Source organism: Sparus aurata, chromosome 12, assembly GCF_900880675.1.
Source record: "Sparus aurata chromosome 12, fSpaAur1.1, whole genome shotgun sequence".
Taxonomy (NCBI): Eukaryota; Metazoa; Chordata; class Actinopteri; order Spariformes; family Sparidae; genus Sparus; species Sparus aurata.
The window spans coordinates 24590504-24612665 of NC_044198.1; the positions used below are offsets into that span (position 1 = coordinate 24590504).

Sequence of the window (22162 nt, forward strand, 5' to 3'; positions counted from 1 at the left end):
CAGTCTTGAATCCTGGAGATTCAGGAGACGGCAAATATGAGAGCAGAAGTGGCTGTTTATAAAAGATACTGCCACGACTGTCATTTCTTGAATGCAGTAAAAAAAAAAAAAAAATAATAAAGCAATCCAAATGAACATTGTGAAGAAGGCGGGGACTTCATCAAAACAGAGCGACTGCATGAACAGATCAGCTGAGTGTGGCTAGCCGCTGCTGAGCATCACTCACACGCGTGGAGGTAACAGACAAGCTATTCACCGCGCGCACCCAACCGGAAACTGCACAATAACTCAGAGTTGCTTCACGTCTAAGTCGCGGCAGTGCGCGGGCAATTTATGCATAGATTCTCTTAATTGTTCGGCAACACAGCGAGACAAAACGAGCCTTAATGCGAGCTCCTATAGAGATTACGCGATAAAAACATCCGTGGCGTTTTGATTTCGCGTGTGTTTACGGATTTGAGCAAAGTTGCAAATGGGGAAATCAATGTGTGCTATCAAAGTTTCCACAGCCCAACTCTGAATTAAAATCATTTGGACTAATCAACAAATGTTTCCCAAGAACGCATCCTAATCCCCGCGCTGCACGCCGCTTCTACATGGTAAAACATGTCTGTAGATGTGGAAACTTTAAAAAAAGGGATACACGCGAGAACTTAATTAATGCCGTCCTTTTTGCCGACAATTCCTCCGGAGTTACAAGATTAAAACCACTTCATTAGTGTCTCCGGAGACAACAGGCGAGAGATGAGAACGGCAGAGCCCGGGGAGAGAACGAGTGGCGAGTCAGAGAAGAGTGAGCTTTGTTAGTGTTCGAAAAGAGACGCTTTCAAGGCAGTAATTATGACGCAGAAAGAATGTAATTATTTTTCCCAGAATGCCAGAGGGCTCTGAGTGTCTCCTAATAGTGATGGGTGACAATCTAATAGACCATAGATGTAAGTAGTGCACGGGGGCTTAATTGGCGTTTAAGCGTAAGTAGCTTGTCTGAACACATCCAGGCTGGCTCCTAAAACGTGTCGGCGGTGCCTCCATCCTGTGATCCCGCCTGCCGCGAGGTGACAGATTTGATCAGAGGGAAACGGCGTCACCGTGCATCACACGCGATCTGACAGCTCGCAGTAATCAGCCCGAGGTATCGCGAGCAGTTTTTTAAAAAAAAAATGGCTAAGCTGTCAGGTTTTGCAGCTCCCTCAGGGGGGGCAACCCTCAGACCGGTTCTTACCAAATCGCAAGGTTAGGAGCGGAGACGCACTCTGAATAGAGATCGCCTGCGGGTGACGTGAGGATGTTCTTTAGCAGACTGCACCACGTGTCTACACTGTGACAACAAGACGGGAAAGTACGAGGTGTTTAAGGTCCGCTCTGTACATCTGATCTGTAATGTGCGTCTCGTGGTCGTTGCAGAAAAAGGTGTGTTTAAAGATTATTTAACCTCTTAGTGAACGCCCCCATTTTAAGGTTCTTTTTTCCGAAATGACATACCGAAATTAAAAGCATGACAGCTCCCACATAGTTGGAGACTCAGGGATGTGGAAAGGTAACACCCTCAAGTGTTTTCTAGAAGTGTAAGTGTGATTCTGTGACATACTGACGCAGAGTTACAGAGGTTGGAACACAGGTTTTGGTTTCCGTCCAAACACAAGGGTGTTCCTATGTTGGAACGGTGTTCCTTAAGGGGTTAAATGGCAACTATTCCTTTTCCCCTCATTATAAAAATACAATCAGATTTTTTTTTTTTTTCTTAGAAGAAACTAAGCGGTTTTGGCTCAGGGGTAGAGCCAGCGTCTTGTTATCAGAAGGTCGCTGGTTTGATTCCCCTGGTCTGCATGTCGAAGTGTCCTTGGGCAAGATGCTGAACCTAAAACTGCTCCTGCTGGTCGGAACCTCGCATAGCAGCCACCGCCATCAGCGAATGAATGTATGTTTGAATTAATGTCATTTGCTTTGGACAAAAGCATCTGCTAAATGCCCTAAAATGTAAATGTAAACTAGACCGGCACTCAGTAGAGCGCATACCTCCACCAAGGTCCCCTTTAATTCAACTGAGCCTAATCCAATACACTATTTAGTACCAGCTGAAAAAAAGCTCTTGATTTTTATTTGGATCTGCATCAAGTTGTGCTCATTCATAAAAACCAACCATATGAATATGACTTTTTGGCTCACGTTACATGCATTGATCCCAGAAAATCAGACAAATAAAACCACGTTAATGTTAAAAGAAAGTGAGAATGATTTCCTGTGTTCCGGGCTGAGACTCGTCCACCATCCTAGTTTTACGGGGAATCCGTTTTGTGTGATCCCGTTTACAAACCAACCGACCGAGAAACAGGACATGGGCGAAAACACAACCTCCTACATTTAATTTTCCCAAGTTTGGACACAAGATGTCTCCTCCTGCTTCAGTCCATTCTGCACAGAACTGAACCACTCAGCTGTAGGGACGAGAGGCAGATCTGATTTTTGATGACTGGAGAGGAAAACAGTAGAAAAGAATCACAGCTGAATTTTTTTGAGATGATATTTTTCAGCCGGATAACATTTCCAAATTAACTGACAGCGATTTTAAGAGATTATTTTTATTTATTTTTTTGCAATTTCCGCTTCACAGGATGGTAAACAGCGTGGAGAGAGGTATCTCACTCCAAATGACTTTTCTCACATGGGCCAAAGTGAGGGAATAAATGATCCACTATAATGGATAAACCACTTTGCACCTTGTTGCCGCTTTTCCCAGGGTACCAGTGTGAACACGGCTTTATAGGAAATGAAGCATTCTCTGTAAAACTCCTGCGGGAGAGCTGCAGCGATGAGTTAAAACGTCTGGACTCCTAATGGAAGGCTTGGTCTGGAGAACAAACCACAAAAGTTTTTCTTTTTTTTCCCCCTTCCTCCACTTCCTCCTCCTCCTCGTGCACTCTCTCCTCACACAGTCATTTCCTCTCCTTGCTACTCAGCAACCCCCCCGCCCCCCAAAAAAGTCGATTCTGGGAGCTTAGCATTCTGATTGAAATCATAAATCCATTTTATTCATTTCCAGATTTTCATTTTGTGAGATCTATTATTGAAGAAAGGAGGCTATTGAAAGCTGTGCGCGGTGACATTTAGACGGGGGGGTTGGAAGTCGGTGCAACGGAGTGATGTGGCTGGTAGCATCGGATCTCTTAAGACTATCCGCTCTGCGCGGTTGCGGGCTCGTGCGACAGATTGCGATAAGCAAGCTGAACTTTATTCTAATAAGCGGCGCAGGAGGGGGGGGGGGGGGGAGTTATGTTCGCCACCAAACCCCCCCCCCCCGATACTCTGATCAGCGTTTGACCCGCGACCCGGCTCACAGCCAACTTCTAATTGTGACAAGGCGCATATGGCAGATAATTATTCTGAATAATCTGTTGCCATGGCGACCGCTGACCCTGACAGGCCACCGACGCCCCCGTCCCCGTGTCCAGATCTGTGGCTGGGAGGCGGGTTTTCTCTCTTTTTTTTTTTTGGCCTCTTTGCCCTCTGAAAACGCTGCGGATTAGAGATGTACATTATCACTTTAATCTCCCTCTTTAACCCCTTCAATCAGCCCCTCAGCCGCCCTCCTGGCATGCGAGAGGGGACCGGAGGCACTCAGCTGAGCCGCATATGGTCGCGGATAGACGTATGTTTTATCACTCGTGTGTGTTTTTTTTTTTTTTTTGATGAAAGCCCAACATAAACATCGCATTTCATTCTCTCAGTGGTGCTGTCCTATCTCGGTAATCCACTTCCACCCTCATCCCCATCAGGACCCTATGGTGTCTCTCTAAGTGTATGCCTATGATATAAATACACCGAGCTACTGTTCAGCTTTTATGCTTAACAAAAAAAAAAAAGGATAAACAAGCCTTTCACTCTTGAGATGTATGAAATAGAAAAAGCAAAAAAACGCACCGTTGAGGCGTCCCTTCAGAGACCTGAGCGCGTGAAATATGAAATTGCACTGAGTCATAAATGAGCGGCGTGATAATTTGTTTTGGGCTGCAAAAGGATAAAAAAATAAATACGATTGAAAGTCACTCAAATCAGTAACAACAGTCAAGAAGTCGTTACAAAACGCATCAGGTGCAAATTACCACTTTAATATGGTAATAATTCAGTTTGGAAAAGCAGCAGACACGTTCTAAAAAGATCCCTCGTTTTAACACCGGTGTTCGTGAATCAGTCGAGTCCACTGTGACGTGAAAGTGGCTCACACGCTTTATATAAAAAACAATAAATAATACCAACCAAACAATATCAGAAAGGCACAAGAGCAGTTTTTCTCTGTATGTCAGGTTTGGTTCACGTTCAGAAAGCTTCTGGTGGGAACCTACGCAACCGCGATCTCCGTGACCCCCGACCTCTTCCCGCTACGGGGCTGACAGCAGCTGTCATGCCCCAAAAAAAACACAGTGCACAGCATAACCCGTCGGAAAAACATAAAAAAAAAACACCTTATCATCATTTTCCCGGGCCGGCTGGCTCGCGACCGACAGCGCGCTGACCTCGAGGTGAACGACGTCATCCAACCAAAACAAAGGTCGGCGCGGGGCGACCCCTCCTCTTCTCCTCGCTCCTCCCTTCCTTCACCCGTCATCCCCGAAAAATCCGTCACTGTCCCGTCATCCTCCTCTCTCCTCTCTCCTTAAAGACTTTCTCTTCATCTTCAGCGCGTGTTCGATAAATCAATGCGAGCTGAGGGGATGTAGGAATACCGTGAGTCTGATTGATTTCTTATGTTAGCACATTATAGACGGATGTGAGAAGCCTGCCAGACTAAATTCCTGAAACGGGAGAAGCTGAGCGCGCGAGAGAGAAAGCATAAGTTTAACATGCCGGGGAAGAATTAAAAGACACTTTAAAAGAAAAGACACTGTTCCAACCAAAACAAAGCCGAAGAGCATTTTTTTTAAAGATCTGCCAGTGATTATGTGACAATTACTGCGTCTGCCTGCTGACAAATTCAGTGATGAAAAGTAATAAGTGAGGCTAACTGAGACAGCCCACTGTAATAATCCTCAAACTTTTTATTCTCTGAGAGCCGCTTCTCTGAAAATATCTCCGGATAGCAGACGTTTTTTTTTGTTTTTTTCCCCCGTCTAATAGGTTTTCTCACGCTCTCTGTAGACTATCCCCCCCCCCCCCCCCCCCCCCCCCCACCATCTCCTGCAAACTTCATCAATAAGTCATCGCGTCTGTAAGGAAGATTGTGCTAAAGGTGGCAGACAAATAGCCGAGACTGTGCTGCGCTGACAGGCTCTATAAGGGCTTTCAACAATACCAGCCTCACTCTGGAACTGCAAGTACCTGATGTGTGACGTAGACGGATAATCGCCATTTTTAAGATCCCCACCATGCATGTTTTAAGACATACAACATCTCTAACGTGCCTGACGTGGCTTTTGCAGGATAGAAAATGTATAATTGCCACATTAAAATCCTTAAAATGGCACCTATTCTCTCCGCCATAAGAATGTAAGAATATACAAGTTTCAGTGCCGGACACAGGATGTCTCTTACTGTCTGACGTAGATGGATAATTGCCATTTAAAGATCCCCTCCGTGCATGTATGAAGACATACATGCATGCAGCGTCTCTAATGCACGAAAGGAAAACGTATAATAATCACATTAAAATCCTAACGATGGCACCTATTCCTTCTGCCTCATTTAAAAAAAAAAAAGAATGTAAGAATATGCATGTTTAAGGGCCGGAAACAAGATCCCCGCTATAACATCTCTAATGTGCCTGACGTGGTTTTTGCAGGAAAGGAAAACGTATAATAATCACATTAAAATCCTCACAGTGGCACCTATTCCCTCTGCCTCATTAAGAATTTGAGAACATGCGAGTGTGTGAAAGGTCTCTTGCTTCACCGCAAAGTCAATTTTCAGCGGATGTGAACTGGAATCCTCGGAGTTTCCACATCACACGACGCTGAATATTGGACCGGGACATTGAGACTATTTGCGATGACTGCAAATCATGCCTCTTAAAATCAGACTTTCAGCGAGCACAGAGAAAGTTTCAGCGACGGGCGTCAAGTTGGTGTCAGCCCTATGTTCCCACATTTCTAGGACATTTTCAAAAATTAGGTCTTGTGTTCCTACATTTCCCTTCAATTTAATGTTTAGGGTTAGGGGTTAAGGAAACCCTAACCCTAAGGAAATGTGGGAACATAGGCACGATCCTGTGAATTCAGCCTTCTAATGCCAATACATCATTCTTACGCAGCTCCAAGACTCAACTGTTTAAGCACATATTCTCGACTGAAGGAGCTGAAGATGAGCGAGGAGGCTGTGTTTTTAGACAATCTCTCACCAGCCGAGAAAGATCTGAAAAACATAAGTACGCACAGATGGAGGACAAATAATGTCTCTGGTTACGACAGCATGAATGAATACAAGCAACAAATGGGGAGTGGAATAATAGCATAGACCGCTCTGATTCAATCATCTACCCGTGATGGGAGTGAAATTGGATGTACGGCGATATCCATACATTTGAATTGTTAAATGATGACTAATTCAATCTGTAATACTGTCATGCTCCGGTTAACCTTTCCCCCCCTTTAAATGCTCCAAACCCATTTATAATATATGTTCTTTATGCTTATTTATACTCCACTGTACAGTATATTAAAATCTGGCAAATCCACTTCCACTATCGCATATTAATGTTTCATACGCTGTGTTTAAAGAGCCCATCTCGGCCAGGATTTAATGAAACGGGTGCGTTTACAGACTCTCTCCTCATCCGGTCTGATGGTCTGAACGAGCTTGTCTCAAAACTGCCATGAGTCAACGGAATATACGGAAGCCTGACAGGCCGTACCTCGGTTTCGATAAATAATAGAGACACTTCGCTTGACCTTGCTTTCATTTTCCCTTTCCCTTAAGATACAACATAAGCCCGGAGAACACAGACGTCAGACAGAACGTTTGGCGTTATTATTGACAAGCGGGACACAAAACAGAGTCGGTCAGCTTGTCTTCTTGTTGAGGGTCGTTTTAGTTCGGGAAAAAAAAGGAGATTTAAGCTTCTGTTTTGAACCATTCAGTCGTATTGTGAAGCTCCAATTGCAGCGTCTGACTATACCGCTGACAACAGGTCAAGTGACTGGGACCCTGCAGTGTTTGGGCAATACATGTCGGCCGGGGTTCTGGATAGAATAACAGGAACAACCGCAATCGAATACAACAGAGGCACTGATTCCAAAAGAAAAAAACAACCCACACTGTCTGACACGACCTCAACATAACAGCAACGTTAAAAGCCTAACTGTTGTCAGTAATTAACAGCTGCATTTAATTGAATAATACAAGAACAAGTGGTCATTATGTTCACCGCCCGCATCAACTTAGAGCTAAGTCGGACCGAATGCCAGCGAATGTAAATATGCTGGCATCTCAATAACCTCTCAATTAAATGTCTTTGTACATTTAACACTCGCATTATTTCCACTTCTTTCTCTAGCCTCTCTGCTGTTCTGTTATGTTCAGTGCTAATTAGCAAATGTTAGCATGCTAATAAACCTATCTTGGACGGTGAATTAATAGAAACAGTATACCTACTAAACGTCAGCATGTTAGCATTAGCCCATTAAACATCCCATATCGCTGCTGCAAAATAAGACCCACTGAGCCAAACGATGCTAGCATAAAGTCGCCCCCCGTGTGTGAATTTGGATAGCATGCCATCGTTCCAGAAGTAAAAGCGACGTGATGCCCATCACAAAGCAGATGTGACAGCGCCTTTCCCGTCTCACCGTTTCAGCTCGGTACCTCCTAACTCGCTCAAAGGCGGTAGAACAATGAACCCTTGAACATGCAGTGTGAAAGAAAGCTGTTTTGAGCATGTTAGTATGCTAAGATTAGCATTTAGCTAGCCAAAATACAGGCTCACAGAGCTGCCGGTGTGGCTGTAGACTCCAGAGGGGGATTTCACCGTTTCACCGTTTCACCGTCGAGATTCAGTTCCTGTCGGTCAGGTTGGCAGGAAGAGTCGTTCATAGAGTTCGTTTGTTGGTTCATTCAGTCGCGTTTCTGGTACAACATCGTTTAGCGGTGAATCATGTAATGCACAGTTCTCAGCTCCTCGTTCTCAAACCATCGTGCTAACGGTCAACATAACACTGTAGTCCAAGGCAAACACATCATGCAACTTCATGATTGTGTACATTTAGACAACACAACAGTGGATAATGTGTATATTCACCTTGACATTGAATTGACATGTATTGAAGGTAAGCCAAGTGTGACTGACTGACTGAACGAGAACGATGAGCTACGAACAAAATGAAATGTTTTTTTTCCGCATGGAAACGGTTGCTATGCTTTCCTGTTTCTCATTGGCTAAAATTTGACGGCAGTGTCCTCGACTCAGCACACGATTGGCTGGCTCTCAGTCCTCCTCACCGCTCTGATAACTAAACAGCGAACAACACAGCGACTCATCTGTGAGAACGAAAGAACGATCGAGAGAGAAGTGAAACGTGGAATCAGGTCAGTTCGTTTGCGTTAAAGATTCATTCCTTTGAACTGAATCGTTCGCAAACGAGCCATCTTTAGTAGACTCTACAGAAGTTTAGGCTCGACACTGCCCCTCTCTGCTAGCTATCCTTGCATGTAGCTAGGTCGTCAGCCACGTAGCCCTGTTAGCTGAATGAGTCTGCCTGCACAGGACGGGCCGGGGCTAGCAGATTAGCATGCTAACTTCAGTAGACATCTCAGCAACATATTTCAATGTTTCTTCACAGTTTGTTGACGCTAGTTTTAAACGTTTTAAACTGGAAATCTGGTCATTATCTTATAATTTGCCCCTTTCTTTGGTTGTTACTTCTGTTAATGTCCTACACTAACTGAAGAATATGTGCAGGAGTGCGGTTGCACGGAGGGGTCTGCAAGGCGCGAGCGTTTGTTTCTCTGAGGAATACGTCCTGTTCTCCATGCTGCCAAGTTCCACAACATCAGCAGAAACTACTGGTCTGCAGCGCTCTCCATTACCATATCCAATCTCATTCAGACTCGGGTCTTGCCGAGAGGTGCAGAATTTCACCACAGGAAACAAGACAAACCAAATATAGTAAATATGAGTTTGTCTACAGTTTGTCTATAGGAGTGGATCAGGAAACCGCCCTGGGACGGGGACGCGGGTTGAAACACGCAGAAAACATAATGTTTTCCTTTTCCCCGCTAATGAAAAACAACGAGCCAGATGGCGTGCGACAGAGCCACTTCCAGCAGTTTTTGACACGTCTGATGTTTTTTTTTTCTTTTAATGGGCCAAAAGAACAATACAATGCCTCTCCATGAAGATATAATAAATCCAGCTCTGTGAGCCGAGGAGGGGATTCGTTTTTTTTTTTGTTTTTTTTTTCCCGAACATGAATCAATCTCCTACATTTTTTTGATTGATTTAATGTGTGAATAATTTAAAGAGAGGATTTTGGAATAACAACGCGCCATGGGAGTGAGTCCTACAATTCCTCATTTATTCAAATGTGCCACTTTCCCCCAGCACATCTGAATAATGGCACACAGTGTGCCAGATTGAATTTTTGATGATGAATAAATAATGGATGTTGGTGGGTAAGTCTGTTAATATATTAGCCATGAGTTTGTCATAACTGTTTAATAGGATAGCTGCAATAAATACATCTCTGCATCTCTTGGTGCCTCCCTCTCTGTCTGTCTCGTTCGGAATAAATTTTATGCATCACTTCATTTTTTATCGCTCTCCTAAAACCATCCTCGCTCCTAATGCTTTTCTCATCCTCCTATCAGTCACATAACCTCTTTCATGACGTTTTTTTTTTTTTCTTCTCCCCACTCTGCTTATGACAGACGTGAAGACAAATACACAATTTTTTGATTCAGTTGAGTGACCGTGTTGTCATCCTTCAGCGGGAACTGTTTTTTTTTTTTTTAAATGCGCAGATGATACTGAAGATACGCTGACCACGAGATGCGGTTTGCGGGCGGTATTATCCTCGTGGCATGCAATTTGGATGAAGGGGGATTGTATTTGGTTTCTGGCGCAGGATGTCGTCAATTTAAATGTCATGTTGGGCTCGTAAAAAGAGCCCAACCGATATGTCAGTCGGCCGATATTATCAGCCGGTAATGGAGCGTCAAGGATGCAGTGGCGTACTCGAGATGTTTGAGGGCCGGGAGCAGGGATAACAAAAAGGGGCCCCCAATGTGGTGGCCTCTGGAACGGGCACCCATCTGAGGGATTGTTGCAAAAAAAGATGTCATCAGCCTAAAAGTCGAGTATTGATCGAGCTGTCCCTGAATCAAGAATATATATGTGTGTGATAATGACGCCATCGTTAAGGTTAATCCGACAGATTCCGTTAACGTGGAGCTGGATAACGAGGCAATCTTTGCATCCAACACACAGATCAGAAAAAATACTACTTAACGGGGCTCTGCCGTCATTTTTCTACTCAATTAATGTTGCTATTAACCTTGAGACACCTGATGGGCGCCCGGGCCCATAATGACGCCATTATGTTGTCAACGTTAGCTTAAGCAAGTCATTAGCAGGTAAATATATGAAGTCGGTTTGCCGGGGAAATGACTCCATTTGGCTCGGAGGAGAACCAATAATGTGATTTTTTTTTTTTTTGAGAGACGACCAAGTCTGAGAGCGGAGTTAAAGAGCAATGTCGCTCAATCACGGGGGCGCTTGGCAGTTTAACACCAAGATAAAAAAGACCCTATGTACACTCGCCGTGGAACAGATGCCGCACTCCAGCATCACTATTTTACCAACGAGCTCTGGCTAGCCGCTGGGCTTCCTCTGTGCTCCGGCCGTTTTCATTATGATTGTGTGTTTAAGTGGATTATGTTGGGCTAAAACTGCATTCTCATCCTCCCTCCTGACGTTCTCCTGCTCCAGATTCCGGTGGTCAGAGTAGATTGATCGCTTGATTAAACTTCTCCATTAATCATAAATTATTCACTGGGTTTTCAGAGTCTAATTAATTCCCTTATTATTTACTGTTCGGTCTGCAGTCCAAGTCCGACGTGTAACCCATCATAAACCGGGGGGGGGAACCGCGCTCACGTGCGCACGTGATTTGTTGTGCTCGGATGCGCGAGCGTCCGCGTGCTTGATTAATGACGCGCAACGGCGGCGGCGGGGAGAGGAGAAGGGGGGAAAGAACAAGTCCATTACGTTGTGGGAAGTATGACCCCTTAAAGCAGTCTCTGTTTGATCAAGACTCAAACGTCACACAAGCGCAGCTCCTTAACTCTCAGATTGAAATCGCCAGGAGGAAATTGGACACTCCTCGCTGCAAATATGGAGATGGAGCCCGATCCGTCAGCGGAATGGGCCGAGCGAGTTGTCCATCAAGATGACTGAACTCTGTAACGCATGCACACCCTGCGTCTCTCTCATCCCTCACTCCACCACTCTGCCTCATTTGCAGCCCACTCTCTTCTCTTCCCGTCCATCTGCACACCTCTCCTCTGCCTCTCGCAGGTGATTTCCAATGCATTTTTAATGATGATTTAGCGGGGAAGGATGTGATAAACTGCAGAAACGGCTATATTACAGTCTTTTCCGGGAGTAAAATAGTGGAGGGGACTCGCGCATTTATCTTCCCTTTAGTTTGTTTCGGTTTCACGTTCGTAGCTTTATTTTTTTTTACTTTCCAAACAGGCACACACACGCATGCACACGCACTCAAACATGCACAAGGGGCTGAATCCTGCAGATGGAAATCTAATGCCTTTGCCTGCCTCGTCTCCCTCCCTCTCACACTTATAGCTCCTCTGCTGTGAAACCCTGCCCATCAGGTCAGCTTGCTGACACATCTGTCAATACCTGCTCCAGGAGGCAGAGTATAACCTTGCCCTGTCGCACCTTTACTAATGTTTCCTCCTCAGCTTTGCTTTCTTCGCGTCCATGCAAAGGCAGGAAAACAAAAAGAGGAGCCGTCTGCATCACGCTCACCCACGCCATGAATACAGTCACTGTGCATGTGAGAACACGCGCACACACTCAAACGCTAAAGCATGTAGCGGTGCACAAATTTCAACACAATTAGCAAGAATCACGAATCAATTACGTGCAATTATTTTCTATTACAGCTGTTGTGTTGGATGTGAGTGAGCCCTCGGTGATGCTTTGGGGGTTTCCGCGATGAGCCTTGTAACTGAGCCAAAGAGTTCGACTGCGTGTGAGAGAGAGAGGAGGCCGCGCAACGTGTGGTGTATCTGATAACGCTTCTTTGTTTTGAGGTATGTGGGATTTTGAGCAGCTGGAATATATCTGCGTCATCTCGCGCACACACAAAAAAAAAAAGGTACATGTGCCCCCAGCTAGCCTGCTGCCCGCTCAACACTCATCCAGGACCGACTGTGATTCATACTTTGCAACCCTCCCGTGTCCTTTCTACTCTACTCCGGGTTACTCTTTCGTTTCTCCGCTCCGGCTCCCCCTCTCTCTCTCTGTTTTATTCTCCTGCTTGTATTTACTCCTGTTGTCATTCTCGTTCCCAGTCCTTTTCTCTCGTCCTCTCAAGGCCTCCTCGCCACCTTGCAGCAGCATCAGGCACCTGATATCGAAATGTCCCGTCCCTCCGTGTCACAGACGGACATAGAAAAGGGCGAGAAAGACATAAAAGACATAGCAGAGCGCGAGGGTCAGATAACAAAGGCGGACGGAGGGTGAGCGAGGCCAAAGGCACGCGGGACAGCTGCTGTCGTTTAAAACCTTCAGACGAGTTAAAGCCCCTCTGGTTTCTCGCGGCGTGCACGTTGCACGAAGCGGCCCCATCTGTCTGCGGCGGGAAAAAAAAAAAAAAACCTAAACAAAATAACACGGCGCTCCATTAAAGGTACTAAATCGCTTTCAATGCAAGAAAAAAAGGCGCTCTTCACTTACGTAACGACTTGACAGTAATGGCTCGTTACCACTTTGATCCACCAACACACGCACTCCTCTCACACATTCATACCTTCATTCTAACAATAGGCCCACACTCCTGCGAAACCACTTAGGTTTTTGATCCCACAATTCATCCGCGACTAAAGCGATGAGCTGCCGAGCTTATATAGCATATGGATACGTCCGAAATCTAAAAAAAAAAGAAAAGAAAATGATGTAAAGATAGAAACAAAGGATCAAAAGAAGAGGGACGATCAGAAGAGCATCTGCGTGAGAGAACAGATGAAAAAAAAAAATGAATAAAAAGAGTGAAACATTAAGGCTTTGGAAGTCGTTATCGTGCGTGCCGATACAAAGGCGGCGTCGCTATGAAAGCGCACCACCAAAGTGAAATCAATGACACCGAGGGATTGTTTTTCTTGATAAATTGAATAACCCTCCCTTCTAGTGCAACCCCCGTAGTCTTGTCGAAAAGAAAAACAATGGGATGGATAGAAGCGCACGAGCACGCCAGCACAGCATCCACAGACCCACACAAACGTCTTTTAACCGTCTCTTTATACGCCGCGCATCGCAAACTGTGGCGAAACACAAAGACCGACATGCCCCAATTAGATCAATCTCTCCTCCGGGATGGCTGACGTGTCTCGTCGGCGATTTACGGACGTGCAAATAAAACAAAGACGGTCCGCGCGCACACGCGCATATGCCTTGTTAAACGCTCGCCATTACCACATCTCACACTCGAAATCTTCGTGTGAAAGTCGACATCTGGAGAGAGGACGGCACCTACGCGCGGAGCTAACCGTGGGAAAAAAAGGTACGACAGTGATCCGACGAGCCGTTCTGGAAACTTTTTCTGGCGGGTGTTTCCTCGATGCCACCCCAGAGCGGGTCGGGGTGGCGGGCGGGGGGAGACGGCAGCTGAGGTTGTTAGAGTTGCACCGCTGCCATAGCAGGACCCCCCACAGGGAAATCACAGGCCCAGTGAACCAGAGAAGTCTGTGTGCTTTGCTCTGCTCCAGTCCACACTGCCTCCCTATACCTCCAGCCAACTCAGCAGGTTCATTAGTTTGACAAGGGTACCCGCGAAAAAAGGAAAAAAACCAGCCAGCCCACATCTCACAGTGCATAGCTACAGTCAAACAGTACAGAGCCGGGCTGCAGCGGACAATTATTGTTTTTACCTATTGATTAATCTGCTCATTGTTTTCATGATTAATCAATGAGTCCCCGCCTCACGACTCCCCAGAGCTCAAAGTGCCGTCGGAGTCCCAAAGAGTCGTCATTCGTTCTGATTAAGGGCAAAGAAAACACGTTTAAAGGGTAAATCCACCAATTTCACACAGCACAGCACTGCTGCACGTGTGGAACGAGTAGTTTAAAGGCTTTCCGTGGCTCCAAAGGTAGCTGCGTGTTGTCTGACAGATTGTGAGTGATGTCACTCAGTGGCAACGTTGCATTGTGGGTAATGTAGGCACGAGAAGAGAAATGATTAAGAAAGAAAAGGGATCCGGTTTGATAATTTCATTGTGAACTGTCCATAATGAGTCCTACAGTGTTGCAGGGGTGCAAGGCTTGACCAGCGGACTGCTGTCGGCATTACCCACAATGCAATGCTTCCTCCAGGGTTCGTACGGGGGCTTGAAATCCTTGAAAGTGCTTGAATTTCAATGTTGTGTTTTCAAGGTCTGAAAAGTGCTTGGATTTTAGTTTAAGTGCTTGAAAGTGCTTGACATTATAACTCTGTGTCTTTTAGAAAATTGGGATCAGACTGGATAATTAATTTCTGAAGTTTTTGCTATTATAGAACATAATTTTAGATGTTTACAGCATGATACAATGTACATAATTGTGATAAAAAGTGAAGAAAAAAATCACAAGTATATATATTCCTTTAGATACGTATTTTACCCCAGCAGTAAGGTGCTGGAAAATCTTAAAAATGACCCTTAAAAGTGCTTGAAAAGTGCTTGAATTTGACCTTGAAAAATGTGTACGAACCCTGTTCCTCTTCCTCATATAAACAACAGTACTTCCCAAGAGCCTGTAAACACAATTTAGTATGTAAAACTGGTGGAGTTACCCTTTAATAAGCTGGGGCGAGCTAATATTATTAATTTATTTTAGATCTATCTTATGTTCCACTTAACTTTACTTCTTGATACCTCAGCATTTTATTTTATTTTATTTTATAACTATGTAAGCTTTTATTCTATCTATCTATCTATCTATCTATCTGTCTATGATTGGAAAGATTGAAAAGCATAAACTTTACCTTCAAGTTAAAATACCTTAAAAGTAGTTGGGCTGAAGAATTTAGCAAACTCACAATTGCAAATTGCAAGTGGCACGAGGTGACATCTTATTCATAATTTCCATAACAGAGTGTAAACAAACAAACAAACAGACAAACAAACAAACAAACAAACAAGCTGCTGCCAGAGAAAGTTGAATCTGGCAGCTGCTGCCATAATGACAACTGCAAATTGACTCTGTTACAGTTAATTAACGTTAATTCCTCGAGTTGGCGAAACATCAAAATAAAGAGAATCTTGGATGTTGTCTGGTTAAGATGCTCGCACTTGGCGCGCGAACATCTGCAAAAAAAAAAAAATAAAAGAACCTGGCCAAAGACGGTTTTAGAAGGAAAAACAAAATACCAGTCTGGAGAAGAAAAAAAAAAAATAAGATGTGGCCTGTGGGTATTTACTGCTCATGAAATAAACCCAACAACAACAACAGAAAACACACTGGGCCTGAATCTGTGTGTGCCGAGTCCAAAAAAACACTCTCAATCACAACTACCCAGCTGTTTGTCATCACTATAACAAGTGGACGACTACACAGCCGTAACCAATAAATATTAAAAACAACTTTGCACATCGTAATTAGTCTCCACTCGACCACCGTTGACTAATCATGTCTACTGTAAACACTTGAAAATGTGGATGTGAGATGAAAAAGATGCAAGTTTACATTTCTGACACCTCCATTATTCCACCTGAACGTAGAAACAAGATATGTTTGAGATTCTGCTTCTGGTACAATCTTGTTTAAAGGAAAAGTTCACCCAAGAATTGAAATGTAGTCATTGTCTTCTCACTCCCACACCGATGGAAAGTCCTGAATCCACATTTCAGCATTCTCCTGAACAACTGAAGCTCATGGGGACTCGCTTTAAAACCTAAAATAACAGCTGACAGAAAAACAACCTATAAAATGCCTCCTTACGGCCGGATTAATCCACGTCTCTAGAAGCCTCGAGATCCCAAAGTGATCTGAAAAAGACATTATTTACGCCCTCCACTCACAGCCACTTCAGACGGGGTTACGCGCCGACGCTTTTAGCTTAGCAGCTTTAGTAAAGATTTCCACTTAAGGAAAGGATGTAAATAGTGTCCTTTCATATCAGTTTGGGATCTCTGCCTTTTGCAAAGACCTGGATCACGCTGGACGAGCTGTATGGAGCCCTTTTAGGTTTCAGAACAAGTTCTCCATCTGCGTCAGTCGTTCAGGAGAACGCTTGCGATGCTGTTGCGTTGTGAACCTTCCAGAAAATATTCTGTGCAATCCGACACTTCACCTGACTTTCCATCAGCGTGAGGAGAAGATGATGACCTCATTTTCACGTCTGGGTGAACCTTCCTTCAATGTACAGGCCAGAATAATATACTCACACTTAAGGTTGTGATATTTATCAGAAAAGACGCCATTTTCCGCAAAATTGTGAGCCCTTTATCATATGATATGTACAAAGACGTGCACATGACGAATGGAGAAGCCTTTCTAGGTTCGACCTGATGCACCGTCACCACGTGTGTGGGGGGGTGTTAAAGTGAGTTAGTGCAGATTGATAAATCCCGGCAGAGGATGTTTGTGTGTCTGTGTCACGGCTGTCATGCAACCCGGGTATAATTCCTGAGTCGGGTCGCCGCAGTGTGTGATTTTGATAGATGGGGTCCTACAGTGTGTGTGTGTGTGTGTGTGTGTGTGTGTGTGCGGTCGAGGTTGAAACCTGCCTCCCTTTTACAGCTCTGTGTGTCTGATGTGTTGGAGACACATAAACATCCTGACGTGTGGTCGGGTGATGGGATGACTGATTGATGTGACGTTCGGACTTCCATGTGTTTGTGTTGCTCCGTGGCGCAAAAGTAAAGCTATGAAAAAATACTCCAACAAATTATTTGCAAAATATATATACATGCCTCTTTAGTGCACATATATATATATATATTGTGTGTGTGTGTGTGTGTGTGTCAGTGTGGGAGCTGAGCGAGCCACAGCTGTATGTCGGGGCTCTTCTACCCGTACACAAACAATCCTTTCTGTGCTTTTGGAAAAGTTTGGAGCTCTCAGAGAGTTATTGATTACCCCGAGCAGCCAACCCCACTGGGTCTATCTGACTTCTCAGCTGTACTCTGTGTGTGTGTGTGTGTGTGTGTGTGTGTGTGCCATGTCTGGTAATGAGGAGAAAGCAGACAGACACACACTCTGTTTAATATTTTGGTGTGCACGTGTCACATTTAAAGGATATCTGAAACAATTTGTTTACAGGTCTTGAGGAGCGCTGATATGTGGGAAAAGCAGCATAAAGCCTTCTGCGGCTCCAGAGGAAGCTGCATGTAATCCAATAAAATTGCCTCCAGTGATGTCACTCACTGGCTATATTGCATTGTGGGAAATGCAGGCGTCAGTTTTTTGAAAAGGAAGAAGAATACGGCTGTATTGACTACAGCTGTGTCTCAATTCAGGGTCTGTATCCTTTGAAGGACCCGGTCTTTGTGGTCTTCGAAGGCGAGTCCTTCGGAGAGACCTTGTTAACCACGTCAGCCGTTGTTCAATGGGACCATCTAGCCTTTGGAGCATTTCCTGGTTGTGTCACGATTTCTGCCGCCCAGGCCCGCGAAAGTGACGATCTACGCCACGCGATGTCACCATTTTCTCTCTTTCTTTCTTCTTTTTCGGGCACGCAAAGAATCTTGGGATATGTGAGGCCACGAAGGATAGCAGCGGTGCATTCTCCAAAAAGAGGGAAAAGGAGGACGCATTTGTGGGCTGCATTTGAAGGAGCCTTCGAATTCGCCTTCAATTGCAAATTAATCATGTTGCCTACATTACCCACAATGCAACCTAGCATGAGTGACATCACTGGAGGCAAGTTATTGGCTCCCCCGGAGACACAAATTATACTTCATACCACTTTCTTTCCAGTAGCACTCCAAAATCCTGTCAGCACACTTTAATGTGTAAAATTAGTGGCGTTGCCCTTTAAGATGTTAAACTGAGACAAAAGACAAGTAGCTGGTACTCAGTTCACAGCTGATTGAGGAATGATGCCACAGCTACAGCAAATCTGGCAGGCGTTCAAAAAAGGAAAAAAAAACAAAAAATCAATACTGGTGCTTTTATCAGAGCATCACATCCCCTGTTTATCGTGTTTCTCGTGTGGAATTGCATTTTTTTCCCGAGCAACGCTGGAGAAAAAGAAACAGAACAAACACGTGAGAACTTTAACAAATGTTTCACACCCGTAATTCTCCTCACGTCACTGTGGGAGAAGCTGCAGCCTTGACTCGTCTCAGGTCGTGCTTCTTTTCATTGCTTTTGAATGGAACTGATGCATCCACTCATTATGCTCCAACTCCTGGTAGCCATTTTGTTTCTTTGAAATGCCTCATTTTTTAAATTTTTTTTTAACATGCAGGAGTAAAGAGCATCTCCGGCCACGTAGCCTCGGTCTCCGGCGCCTATTATCCCGGCGAATTAGACTTCAAGGCTGATTGTGAGCTGCACTTGATGCTCCGCTTTACTCTGAAAACTCTCCATCTGTTAGAAAGGGAGCACGGGGTGACAGCACACCTACAGCCCGCAAATCCAATATGCAGACTCGCCGGAGACAAACACCGCGGGCCGCGCTTTTTGTAATATCAAAACAAACGAGAGGCCACGAGAGATCTCTATTAACCGATCCCTCCCCACCGGGTCTGAAAACGACTGTGTCAATAGCACAAGGCTGGAGATAAAGGTCTGCTGTTACCGCTCCAGATTACACAGAGAGACAGGCCGCCACGCGGGGAGGGAGGGAGTATTTATGTGTGCCCGCGTGTGATAGCAACAACAAAAAAAAAAATAACAAGTGTAGGAGAAGGAGACGGATAGATGTGGGGAGGAGAGGGACAGATAGCGACATTAGCCGTACCCATTCCTCACAGCCTCTCATCTCATCCAGCATCCCCTCCTTCCCCCGGTGCCGTCTGATCCGGAGTGAGTGCTGGGGTTATGGGACATATATTTTTTTTTTTTTTTGCCTTTTCATCCTCCCGGCTTACCACTCAGCACATCAGAGCCTCATTTAGCGAGCCAGATTTTTCTTTTTTTTTTCGTCGAGGACATAGAAATGAAAAAGAATCTAAATTAATCAGTTTTCCCTCTTTTTTTTTTCTTCCTTTCAGATCTAAATGGGAGGAGGGGGGGGGGGGTTTACAAGACACACAATCATCGAATTAAAAACCCAGGGGAGGGACATTTGCTATTCGCGTGACCTTTAAGTGGGTATTAAAAAAAAAAAAAAAAAGAGGCAAAGCAGCTCGCAGGCTGAAGGATGGCCCGGGTCCCTCTGAGGCGCCGAGCGGCTCCGCCTCAGGAGGAGAGAGGTCGCATGAAGAAGAAACTGTGATGTGTGATAGACTCATCACAGCCTCGCGCGCTCACAGGTGCTCACGTGAGCCTATAGGACCTTATAGGGAAAGAAGGGGGCTCCGGGTCAGAGTGCCACCATGTGAAGGGACTGAAAAATCACGAGACAGGAAGCTGCGTCATCTCGCACCTGTCAGGCTTTGGGAAAGAAGAAGAAGAAGAAGAAGGAGAAGAAGAAGAAGATGTGCGACGTTTCCTTCCACCTGCAGCACGCATGCTTCAGTCAGACAGCAAACAAAGGCAGGCAACTTCCTGCACACGTCCCCTGCTGATGGTGTCTGTTCATAGCAGGTACATTCATTTAAGACAGGCAATTAAAAAAAAAAAAAAAAAAAAAAAAGTGCCCAAAATAAACACCTCCTGATAGCATTCACTTGTGTTTTTTTTCTTCTCCTGTCTCAACATTTGGCTCTGGGGAAGTTTTTTTTTTTCCTACATGACTTCTCACTGATGTGTCGCATCATAACTATACAGCCCAGCCTCACAGGTAAGAGGAGAGGACACCAACGAGGTAAAGCTTCTCCAAAAAGGCGCCGAGCTCTCTGAGCGTCCCCGAAATCCGATCTCTCTCTCTCTCTCTCCCCCCCACCCCCCCTCCCCGTTGGTTCCAGGACGGGGAGCCCCTCTCTCTCCCTCACGGGCTGTCAATAACCCTCTACTGACCTTGTGAAAAAACACACCGACTATTCCCCAAAGTGAGCTTGTCTGGCTGCGGCACAACCCGCACGTCCGCTCCTGTCTCCTGTCTCAGTTCATCCGAGTGCAATGTGAGGAGGGGGGGAGAGAGAGAGAGATAGAGAGGGAGAGAGAGGGAGATGGCTACAGGAGGATGCGTTGTGTGCCATGTTCAGGCACTCTGAACACGCAATTCAAGTGCGTTTTCTATAGGAGGGAGATTTGGGAAGATTTGAGATCTGAGATGCGCAAACAAAAAAAAGAAACTCTCCGCCGCTTAATCACACACAGATCTGCTGTACCAGGTAGTCTAACGAACACACTGAAGCCTTGAAGACGTGAGGATTGTGCGATTGTGTGTGTGTGTGTGTGGGGTGTGTGTCCTCGCAGCCTCATCGCCAAAACTCGGCGTGGTAACACTGCGCCAAGCAGATGCACCACTCCTCCAGAAAGCAACCGACACAGCGCAACTGTCAGGCTCGACTGAAACATACCTGGTTTTTGTGCCGAGTCCCATCTTCGAGTTCAGAAGAGCTGTTCATGATTCCCCATCGGTCATTTACCATCCTACGGTGAAACTGCGCATAGATCCGCCTGCTCGTTCCAGGCGACAGGGAATTTAAAAAAAAAAGACGCTCTTTTTTTTTGAAAAATAAAATGAAGTCTTTACATGTGATGAGAGCCTACTCCATAGGAAAACTGTGTATTGGACGTGAAGAGAAAAAAAAAAAAAAAGGGAGGCACAACTACTTCTGCGGCTCGCCGACCGCACACACCGCACAAATTACGCACCGAAATTCCCTCCCGAGAGTCCGCTGACTGTCTGACCGTTATTCCAACTAAAAAGAATGAAAAGAGAGCAGTGTGCAGAGGCTCCGGGGATTGTGTTGGAACTTGACTCACAATCGCATCACAATCACGCAGGATTTAACCCAAAAAAACAACCAAAAAAAAAATACCCAATATGATTCCGAAAGCACCGGGCGCAGTCCGTTTACTCCAGAAAGAAAAGGAAACGACACAATCTTCTTTAGCTCAGATTGCAAAGTGTAACCTGACCGTGAAGTCCATCCACTCCGGTATCCAGGACAGTTTGAGACGCCGAGCTCAGCCCACACTGTGTCCAGTTATGACTGAGCAGGTGGAGACGGGATGGGGAGTGGGTGGCGGAGCGGCCGCGGTCCTTGTAGTCGCTACTTACTCGGCGAGAAGACTCGGAGACCGAGCCCGGGGAACGGACAGAGACTCCTTTATTCGCGCCGGACTGATCGCGCCGGTGTCTCACAGAGATGCCTTTGACAACACGGCAACGGGGAGATCTGCGTGCTCCGCTTGCGTGCCGCACGGGGCGCTCCGTGCCTCCGACTGTCAATCACCGCGTCCCTTCGTTACGCGCGGCGCGCTCCGAGGCAGCGTTCCTTCCCTGTGCCGCCCTGCCCCTCGACTGCTGCGCCGCTGCCAGCCCGCCCGCTACTTCACTTCCACCGCACCGTGGACCCTCCTTTTCCACTGCAACCCAACACTGTACACTACAAACTGTGTAATGGGTTACTGTAACACAATCATCGGACCGGATTGCTGATGAAACCCTGCAGATGTGCTAAAAGTCGCCGTGGCCGTGGACACCAACACACCAGTGTTAATGACCTCACCTGGCACTTCTTTAATTGACGCGACAGCCTTTAGAAGTGCAGCTGCTTATTTTGGGAGGTTTTAAGTGGAGAGGAACCTCAGTGTTGGTGGAGGAGAGAGATGAAACAGAATATTAAACTCAACTCATTTATTTCCCAGGAATCTGATCTGAAACCACGAGAGCATTTCTTCCTGAATCACACAAGTTCATCGGAGGCCAGGCTGGAGATAATTGGAGAGGTCTGG

At 45.6% G+C, this 22162-nt stretch overlaps 1 protein-coding gene across 2 annotated transcripts in view; it reads right to left on the reverse strand.

The window, feature by feature from the left end:
- The window catches only part of fibcd1b (fibrinogen C domain containing 1b), a 126563-nt gene extending 104627 nt beyond the window's left edge, over nt 1-21936 (reverse strand). For both annotated transcript variants that reach the window (XM_030436502.1, XM_030436501.1), the window contains exon 1: nt 20779-21936. In XM_030436502.1, the coding sequence (XP_030292362.1) occupies nt 20779-20850 (72 nt within the window). In that variant the 5' untranslated portion in view covers nt 20851-21936. The remainder of the gene's footprint in view (nt 1-20778) is intronic.
- Nucleotides 21937-22162: the final 226 nt, after the last annotated feature.